This window comes from Psammomys obesus, unplaced genomic scaffold (genome assembly GCF_907164565.1).
Source record: "Psammomys obesus unplaced genomic scaffold, mPsaObe1.curated_primary_1811, whole genome shotgun sequence".
In the NCBI taxonomy this organism is placed as follows: domain Eukaryota; kingdom Metazoa; phylum Chordata; class Mammalia; order Rodentia; family Muridae; genus Psammomys; species Psammomys obesus.
In genome coordinates, this window is record NW_026596326.1 from 1,831,246 (window position 1) to 1,841,846 (window position 10,601).

Genomic DNA, 10,601 nt, shown 5'->3' on the forward strand with positions numbered 1-10,601 from the left:
GTGGCAGGGCAGTCTCCGAGCACCTAAGCGGCCAGAGTTTGATGGGTCTGGAGATCAACATTCCCCAGAGCCATTCTCTCCACAGGTGGTGGCGGAAAGAAGTAGCAAGGGCAGACACGGGATGCTCTGCCCGTGGACCGGCTGTTAAGGTCCCTAAGCAAACTCCCACTCCTAACGCCTCCAGCCCCACCACTTCCACACACACCCCCATCCCTCATCCCCACCCGCACTAATACTGAACTTTGGGTCAGCACAGCAGCGCCCTTCCCCTCTCTGAAGAATCCTCTGCAGCCTGCCAGCCTCATCTTGCAAACCAGCCATTTCTGGGAATAGAAACTGAAACCGATGCTCACTGGAGTCCCCTCCCCGCTGAACCGTGGCCAGCAGGATTCAGAACTAGAAATTGCAGGGCAAAAGCAAACTGCGTAGAGATCAGAGGCAGAGAGGAAATCCACGCGACCAGACCCCTTCTTGATTCTGCTGAGAAGGACTCCAGACCTTCGCATTGCATCTCTGAACATTCCGGGTCTGGATTCCAGTTCTAGTTCTTTCCACAGAGAACTTGTGCTGGAGGACAGCAACATTTTTTAAAGGAACAGGTGACATTCCAGGAAGGCCACTAACCTCAGGTCACATAGAACCCCTCCTCCGGAGCAGGTAAGTAAGAGCTTCCCAAGTGTACCTCGGCCACCCCCAATCCTCCATATTTATGGTATGAAGAATAGAACCCAGACACCAGCTCATGTGACCTTGGGGTCTGGTTTATTTTGCTCAGGTACAGTTCAAAGCAAGACCTTTCTCCGACTGTCTTCAGTACCACACAGCACTGCAGTATCTTTGGGGCTCAAATCCATCCAAGCCACCAGCCTGGAGGCAAATGCCTATCCCACCTGCATATTCCTGGCCTTGTGGGTCTTCTAATAGTAGCTAAGCTTGAAGAAGGAGGGCAGGTGCTCCAGCTATCCTCTTGGAATCTAATATAGCACCTCTTCACAAATGGTCAGATCAGAATGGTCCACAATATCTAGGCAATATCTAAGACACATAAAAATAAAGAAGAGTTTGTTTCTTATCTGGACCATCCAGAAAAGAGGAATCTCAGTGTAGGTTTTGTGTATAAGGTATCTTGGTGACCTTTTTTCTCTGCTCCATTCAAATGTTTTATCTGCATTGGAGAAAGTTGCTCTGCTTAAAACACCGACTCTTGAATTTACAGATTAGTTCATGAGGTGGGAGCTTTCCAAACACCATCTACCCAGAGCGTTCTGGGCTCAGTATTGTCCCCGTTCACCAGGAGAAAGTTGATCACCCTTTCCAGAAATAAGCATCTTGATTTTTCTCTCAGTCTTTCCTAATGGTGATCAAATAAGGAATAAATGAGGGTTTTTAGAACACACAAGAATACGTGAAGATTCTCCTCCTGCCTGGGGTCTGCATCCCAGCAGCCCACAAAGTCAGGAGAGGCAGGGGATGAGGAGCATGCCTGGAATGGCTGGCAAGCACTGTACCGGGATCACACAGCCCAGGAACCATTGCAGGGAGCTAGTACAACTTTACTCCCCAAGAACAAAGGTTATATAGCCCTTGGGGGAGTGGGTGGGGGCTCCAAAGATAGGTGTACACAATTGGTTGGACGTAAGCACTTCACGGATGCTTGACTTGCATTATACAGCACGCTCCTATCATATGAGTGGAAACACAGCACCTAATTATCCTATAGTCGAGGGGAGGGGAGAGCTAGCAAAGAGCTGTGTCAGAGGCCATATAGCAAACGTGGTTAGGAACGTCTGTGTCTGAAGACCCTCTCCAGATGAAGTCAGGCAGAAAGGAAGAGGCCCTGCTGGCAAAGAAGGAGTTCTGTACTTTAATGCTGAGCTCAGAATGGCTATCCAGTCTAGGAGAACTACAACCTCAAGCGGCAGGAATCCTCCAACAAATACTAGTTCACAAAAATCCTTGTTTTTAGGTCCATTATTAGCCCAGTCTGGTTCCCACATTTCCGTGAGTCTTTCTGATGGTGACTGATAAAAATTGTGTAACAGGTGAACTGCCTAGAGTCCTACCCAGAAAAAAAAAAAAAAATCATTTGTAAATTTTGCCTCAGGGAAGCCATGATATTTATTTAATGGGTTACAATAAGCATTATTTTCAAGTTAATTAATTGGAGTAGAAAATAGTAAAACTTGGTCCAGTGAACTAAGATGGAATAAACTAGTGGCAGGGTGAATTGTGTGGTACCTGCCACCTTTCATGCAGCGATGGGCAGGTGCGAGCATGCTCTTCATTCTTTGTGTCTGTTGGGAGAATCCAAAGACACTGCTCCTGGGAAGGTCTGATTCTCCTTCCCAGGCCCAGCTCTCCCCTCTAGTTGGGCCAGCAGGCACAAGGATCCACATTCTTCCTTTTTGATCTTCAACCCTCTGTAGTGTGTGTGAAACAGCATATAATCTGGGCAGGATCCGCAAAAAAGGGAAGTGGGAGAGCCGTTTGAATCCCAGAGAGAATTCTGGGTCGGTGTTCTGAGCCACAGTACCCTGAGGCTATCCACACCAACGCTCCTGGGTGGCTCCTGGAGGCTCCTGCAGCTTCATACAGGGACCCGTTCGTTGCCTTTCCCAGGTGGCTTGTAATGCCTGGACTTCAGCAGGCTACGACCCTCTTGAGAGTGACTGGATCCCGTGTGCAGCTGTGACCTCCACCGTCTCCCACAGGGCCCAGTACAGGGGTGCACAGGGGTGCAGGCAGATGGGAGTCCCCATCTTCAGTCACGGCCACACAAATAGTTCTGAGATCTGCATGGTTTGCACTCACCTTTGACCCTGGTGAGTGACGCCAAAGTAAAGCAAAGCAGACGCAGAGCTAGACCCTGGCCAGTGACAGGCAAGTGGGAAGAACTACCTTGAGGACAAGACGCTACTAAATGTCACGCAGCCTCTGCTCTCTGTCCCCTGTCTCCACACACCACTACAGAATGTCCTCTCCTCCTGGACTTCATCCTGCTTCATTCCCCTGGCTTCCAGCCAACTTTGTCTCAGAATATACCAGCCCACCGTGATGTCTTCAGACCCAGCTCAGGACTCCCTGCCACTCTGAAGCAGGCAGCATGCCACTCTGGCTGTTCCAGAGTGTCTCACCTGAGAACTGCTAGAGGAGGATCCTGAATGGTTTCTATAGTCACAGGCTCAAGGGGCTTGCAGGCTCTATGCAGATTTGTGACATGGGACAGCCGCCTTTCCCATAGTCTCCCTCCCACTGACGATAAAGCATCTTGGTCTCCTGATGAGTTAATGGAGGAATCTCCTTTACCATTGCAATTCAGTTATACGGTGCGTATGAAAGAGGACGGACACGTTGGTCTCAACAGTTAGGAGCTGGGTGTCCGTATAAAGGGTAAATGACAATTGGTGGCAGCGGGTAGACTAGGGTTCCCAAGGGAAACCCCGCATCATGGACCGTACCTCTGTAAAGTAGTATTGTCTTCGCTATACAGACAGAAACACTACACAGTTGTGTTCCAAGGATCAGCCTTTGGATTCCTTACACACTCTGCGTATAATTCAAAACTGGTTCTTGGGCATTGTGGTAGAGGCCTGTAATCCCAGCGCTAGAGAGACTGAGGTAGGAGGACCGTAAATTTGAGGTCAGCCTGAGCTACCAAGCAAGACTCTGTCTAGAATTAAATAAATAAATCCTGACTATTTTATCCCTGATTTTCTGTTTGTTCACGCACAATCAACAATAATGAATTCCACTTATCTAATAGGGTTTGAGGAGCGTTAAGTGAGATAAGGCATTCAAAGGAACCAACTCAGATTCACAGACACAGGACCTTCTTAAAGTGTAAGAGTGGAGGAAGACTCCGAGGATCAGCTTCCTCAGAGACCCTAATAAAACCAGAGAGCCTCACCAAGGGAGCCGAAAGGTGTGAGGGAAGCAGCACTCGGACCCTGTCATGAAACCATCACACAAGTCCTATGAGGTGGGTAGCGTGACTTTCTGGTGCTTGAGGCAGAACGCTGGAGTTCCAGGCACGTGTCCATGTTACAAGTTGCTGAGCTCCTTAAACACGGAATGGTCTCTTGCCATTTTCTTCTGTAAAGGATGAGTACAAGTCCCGAGGCTGAATAACAAGGCTATGGGGAGCAGAACAGGATTAAATTCAGGCGCTATCCCAGGAGAAGGATAAGTGGAGGGGGTGCTTGAGCCCAAGGAGCTCTATGGAAGATGAGAAGCTGTGCGGTTGGACGTCCCATGGCCATGAATGTGTCCTACAGATAAATAACCGGGTCTTCTAGGGAAACCTCCTCCCTCAATGTGAGGACCAGACAGGTCTCCAGATGTTCCATCGGGTACTCCTAATGGGAGAGAAAGGCTCTATTGGGGGGGTGGGGGATCGAGGAGCTTAGGTTTTAGATTTGGACGTGGTGTATGTATGTGTGTGTATGTACATATGTTCAAGCATGCGGAAGGGGAGTTGGAGGACAACTTTCAGGAGTCAGTTCTTTCTACACCATGGGGATTCCTGGGATTGAACTCAGATCATCTGACTCAGCATCAAGTGCCCTTAGCTGCTGAGCCATCTAACTAGCCCCGAGTTGTAGAATTTATTTTTTATTTGTGTTCATCACGAGAAGAAAGCTGAATTTTAAGAGAGGATAGCATAACAATTAGTCATGATAGGGGAACTTTTTTAAGTCCACCAGTAAGGCGTGTTTTGTGTGTTATAACCTTGTGTAGAATCCTCTTGGTTAGCTGGGCTGTGGTGGTGCACACCTTTGATCCCAGCCCTTGGGAGGCAGAGGCAAATAGATCTCTTGGCTTACAGCCAGGCTGGTCTAAAGAGTGAGTTTCAGGAAAGCCAGGGCCACACACAGAAACTGTACCCCCTCACCCCCCCCAAAAAAAATCCACTTAGTGATCCCAACCAATTTTCTTCTCAGTCCTACCCCAGTCCCACTAATGCTTTAATTTCATTGCAAGGAATCAGCCAACAAGAAAAATCTACTTTCACAAATCAACTTGAGTGCCTCTGCTAATATTACATTACCAACAGTTATACACAGAAATGTACTGCTTGTAAATGAAATGTCTTTGCCACTTCTCTGGCTGTGGATCGGGAACCTGGAGGCTGTGGCTCGAAATCTGCTAATTCCTATAGCACCCTATGTCTAACTCCTCAACTCTTCCACTTCCGCAGGTTGAGCCACTACTCCCCAAGATGGCCGAGAAGCATTATGCTCCATTAAACTCATCCTTCCCCTTTGTCACATCATATCAAACAGGCAACAGCATTTTACCTCAGGCGAGCAAGAACATTGAAAAGGCCTTGAAAGGAGGGAAACTGCTGGAACTGGCAAATGGGTTCAAGGAGACCGTGGCAACGTTGTCCCAAACGCCAGTGAACATCTCCGTGACTGGGGACTCGGGCAATGGCATCTCATCTTTCATCAATGCACTCCGATTCGTTGGCCATGAGGAAAATGACTCAGCTCCCACTGGAGTGGTGAGGACCACCCAGACTCGGGCTGAATACTCTTCATCCCATTTCCCCAATGTGGTACTGTGGGACCTGCCTGGCTTGGGGGCCACAGCCCAAACCGTAGAGAACTATGTGAAAGAGATGAAATTCAGAGTCTGTGACTTATTCATCATTGTCGCCTCTGAGCAGTTCAGTTCGAATCATGTGAAGCTGGCCAAAGTCATCCAGGGGATGGGAAAGAGGTTCTATATTGTCTGGACCAAGCTGGACAGGGACCTCAGCACAAGCGTCCTATCGGAGCTATTGCTCCTGCAGAATATCAGGGAGAATGTCTGGGAGAATCTCCAGAAGGCGGGGGTGAACAAGCCCCCCATATTCCTGGTATCCAATCTAGACCCTTTGCTACATGACTTCCCAAAGCTTAGGGAAACACTTTATAAAGACCTCTCCAACATCAGGTGCGGTGAGGCCCTAACGATCCTTTATGACACCTGTGAGAAGATCGTTGATGATAAAATGGCCTCCTGGAAGGAGAGAATAGCCAACGGGCACTTGAAGGATTCTCTTGGTGTCAGAAACGACGATGACATGGGGGAGTGTCTGAAAGCGTACCGACTGGTACTGGGTGTAGATGATGACGCCCTTCAGCAGGTAGCCCAGAGTATGGGGACGTTAGTTGTAGCATACAAGGCCAACATGAAGTCCCAGAACTTGCACACTCTCCGCAGAGAGGACTGGAAACTGAGGCTGATGACTTGGGACTGCTTGCTTACGTGTCTCCCATGCTTTCGTGGCCGTTTCAGGCGCATGAGACATGAACGCATGCTTCTATTAGTTGTCCAAGACACCAAGGCCATCTTGAAGAAAATCCTGGAAGATGCTATCATTCCTCCTCAAATCTAGCATAGAGGGCGGCCTGGCACTCACCTTCTCACGTGGAAGCCAGGCTGCCTTGGGATCCTCTTAGATCTCTACTTCCCCACTAGAAATCGAGAGCGAGAACAACACTTCCTGTAAGGGTTTTAGATTGAGAAGAGTCGGAATCACTCATTTCCCTCATCTCGAATCTACTGCCTTGTTCCGCTGAGGGTGAGGGACAAGTAGTTGTTAAAAATCATTGACCGTGATTCTTAGATTTGGAATATAGAAAATTTGCTTTCAGTTAAGTGTGATGTGTGTCTAAATCAATTTTCCTCTAAAACAATGAATTCAGGGCCTCTTCATTAATGCCTTTGTATTCTCTCCTTCCTTTTCCTAGATACCCCTGTTAAGGACTCACGTGGGTACAGAGAAACACTTATTTCAACTTTGGAAGCAGATAGAGAATGTGGTAGCAATTGTTCTCTGGGTTCTGTTTAGTGCTGGGGACAGAACTCCAGTGTTTCTAAGGCAAGGGGCTTACCTGTCACACATTCTCTGCCAGGTAGCTAAGAATACTGTCTTAAGAGGGAACTCAGGCTTACATGAGTCAGTGTCATGGCGAGAGAGTACCAGCATCAACGGACTTCACACTGGACCGTTTGAGGAGAATTTGCTAAGCACATCTCTTTCAAGTGTGTGATGAGGTTTCAAGGAGCCAAGAGATGGTGTTGAGCCTTGAGCCAACACAGGAAAGACTGACCTTCTCAAGGCCTCTAAGGGCCATCTTTTAGTCTATTTCCTGGTACTGGAACAAAATCCATGAGGTTGGGTGATACAACGGAAATGAGATTCCTAACTCATTGAGGAGCAAGATAGATGGGTCCGTGGGCAGGACACTGCTGCTTTTCCAGAGGGCCCGAGATATGTTCTCAGCACCTACAACAGGTGGGTCACAACCAACTATAATTCCAGGGAACCCGATGTTATCTTCTGGCCTCTGTGGGCATCCATACGTAGGTGGTGTACACTCACACAGACGCATATACACACAAAACTGTCGCTTGAAGGTAGGTGTGGTAGCGCATGACCTAGCACTCGAGTTGCAGATCCCTATGAGTTCGAGGCCAGCCTGGTCTACAGAGTGAGTTGCAAGACCGCCAGGGTTCCGTTACACAGAGAAACGTTGTCTCAAAAAAAATCTAAATAAATACATCAATCCGTAAACCTTGAAATGTTCCCACAGTTTCAGAGGTGAAAAACCAGTCAGAGTGGCCTATAGGGTGAGGGCCTCATCCTGGATAGGATCAAAACAGCCGGGGCAAGGTCACATGTGGAAAGGCTCATGCTGGAAGCCAGGCAGCTTTAAGAACCAGTCTCTCTCTATATATATAACAACTAACTCTTATGGGGAAATAAGTCAATGGGAAAGAACATCATTAGTCTCTTCCAAGGACAATGACCCCAGGACATAATCACTTTCTACCAGGCACCCCTCTTAAAGGCTCCACCATTTCCATACTATCACAGTGGGGACCAACCTTCAGCACATGAAGCATCAGGGGATGCAAAACATACCCAGCCAATAGCAGACCAACAGAGCAGTAGATTATTGGCCCTTGATGACAATAACCAGCTATATGAAAGCTGCGACTGGGGAAAGGGGGAGGCATATGGTGACAGGTGCCTGGAAGGAAGAGCGGAAAGAACCAAAAGCCCGTCCTCACCGCTCTTACTTCCGTCTGGTCTTGCCTGTGTAACCCACTGGCCAAATCCCAAAAGCCTCTTGAGGGGGTGGCTGATCTTTCACATTGTGATCTGCACCTGTGTTAGGCTGAGTTCCCTGGAAGGCAGGCAGCCCGGGGGGGGGGGGGGGGGAAGGAAGGGGGGGTTGCTGCGCGGCCATGCCTGTGAGAATGAGAAGCCTTATAGATTCAGTCCCTACAGCCAGTCAGCCATTGACATTCCCAAAAGCATGAGGGAAGGACAGAGTGCATGTGGAACAGTTTGGAGAAGAGCCAGCCGTGAGGTGTGTGTGCTAAAGTGACAAAGAACCGATCCAAGCCATGGTTCTGGATTGCGGCAGCGCCTGAGTGGGAGCCAGGCTCATGCCCCAGGCTGTTCTCCTCCACGGTTTTACAAACCTGGAGCTGGAGGTGATAATGAGCACATTCATCTGTGCTCAGTCCACAAATGTGTCTCTACTTTATCATTCCCAGTCTCAGCTCACTCGCTGGTCAAGGAGACAAGACAAAAAACAAAAAACAAAAAACAAAAAAAAAAAAAAAAAACCAAAAAAAAAAAAAAAAGAGCTACAGTCAAGCAGGGTAGTGCACTCCTCCGATCCCAGTGCCTGGGAGGTGCGGGCTGGGAAAACCCAAGCTTGCAGCCAGCTGGTGCATCATGAGTTCCCTAAGGACGGAGCCACAGCAAGACTCCATCTCAAAGAAACAAAACAAAAGGGACAAAAAAAGGCTAGATGTGACTCTTTATCTGCATAGAACCCCACAAGCTAACTGGCCACGGCGATTGAATGTGTTACGTAGATCAGAAATCTATTCCTCTCCCACTCACAAATCCCCACCATGACCATTACTGTTGCTTAACGTGTGCCATTCCAGGAGTCCACACAGATTTGATTATTATTGTGTGTGTATGCACACACACACACACACACACACACACACACACACACACACACACATACACACGAGTGACTAAGCCTCTCAGTAGGCCTGAAACCTTCCCAGTTTCCACTGGCCGCTCTACATTTGTGTGGAGAATAATTTCATGTTCAGCTTTTGAGCTTCTTTTTCCTGCTATTGCTCCTGACCTGGTGACATCCTTTTGGCTTAATGGACCGCCGGGAACTGTTTGTGGGGCTCCCTCTCACTTCCTGTGTCTGAGTTTGCATTCCTGCTTCCAGAAAAGGTTTACTTGCCCCTCTCCAGGGGCAGAGTGCTCTGTCCTTAGGTATCTCTGTTCATTTCTTTATCTCAAAGACTCTTCCTTTCCTTTTTACCCAGCATATACATATACGTAGACATCAGTTCCTCTGTAGAAGCCCTTTGAGCTAACCTAGATGGAACGAGCTAAGAACTTGGAAGAAGAAGCGAGCCAAGCAGAGCGGGAGGTGGAAGAAGCCAGAAGTAAAGATGGTTGTAACTTCAATACATTGGTTCTCTAATACCAAACCCAGGCGGAAGCAGAATGAGGAATTCCCGTTTAGGACACAAAGCGCAGAAAGGAAGTGCTTCCGGGAACAGAGCGCAGCAAACACAGAGCCCGGAGGGAGAAAAGGCTTGGACTTCTATCAGAGGCCCAGGCTGACAACAGGGTCAGAGGTGAAAGGGTGTGGCCAGGGAGCAGCAAAGGCTCTGAGGAAGCCCTCAGCCTTGTTTCTAGCCAGATGTGGAGTCATCAAATGCTTTTAATTTCAAACCCAGGAAGCACCAGTTTCTGTCTGCTAAAGAAACATAGTCCTCTTTATTTGCCTTGGTCTAGTCCAGTAGTTTAAAAGAAAAGTATCCTACAAATATCCAGTCCGTAAAAGCTAGACTGTAGGAAACATAATGGAACAATCAGGTTTTTACCTAACTTTCAAAAAAAATAATTAAGCTATTCGTTATTTTTCTTGTTCGTTTGCTTGCTTGCTTGCTTCATTTTTTGAGATTTGGGTCTATCTATGTAGATATGAAACCTGACGTGTAGATCAGGCTGGCCCCAAACTCACAGACATCTACCCACCTCTGCACACACACAAACACACACCCCGTGTTGACATTAAAGGCATGCGCCATTCTGCCTGGCCTTTTAGTTACTCCTGGGACAAAGCATCATGACCAAAATGCCTTATAAAAGAAATCTCCGTTGGGCTAACGGAGATTTGGGGCCCTTGATGGCGGAGCAAAGGCATGGTGTGCTCCTATGTCTGAAACAATGGAGTGCTCCTACGTCTGATCCTCAAGCAGGAAGCAGAGTGCTAACTTAGAAGGCCTAAGCTGTTGAAACCTCAAAGCCAGCCCCCAGTGACAACCTCTTCCAACAAGGCCGCACCTCCTAATCCTTCCCAAACAGTTTTACCAACATTTTCATTCAACACCACATCTGTGCATAAAAAGATGCTAAGATAGAAATGAACTGTGCTGAGTGAGATGCTTTTCATTACTGATCCACACAAATAATAATAATAATAATAAAAAACTTTCACTGAGCATCATTGCACAGGCCTTTAATCCTAGCACTCAGGAGATGAGAGCAAGTG

General features: G+C 47.9%; 1 protein-coding gene across 2 annotated transcripts; it reads left to right on the forward strand.

The window, feature by feature from the left end:
* Positions 1-383: 383 nt before the first annotated feature.
* On the forward strand, positions 384-6,640 carry LOC129669056 (immunity-related GTPase family M protein 1-like). Of its 2 annotated transcripts, XM_055597140.1 has the most exons (3): positions 384-657; positions 3,764-3,979; positions 5,198-6,640. In XM_055597140.1, the coding sequence occupies exons 2-3, from the start codon at positions 3,953-3,955 to the stop codon at positions 6,380-6,382; spliced, it is 1,212 nt and encodes a 403-aa protein (XP_055453115.1). In that variant the 5' UTR covers positions 384-657; positions 3,764-3,952; the 3' UTR covers positions 6,383-6,640. The 2 variants fall into 2 exon arrangements, with proteins under 2 accessions (XP_055453115.1, XP_055453116.1); XM_055597141.1 differs by lacking the exon at positions 3,764-3,979 and having other exon boundaries at positions 385-657.
* Positions 6,641-10,601: the final 3,961 nt, after the last annotated feature.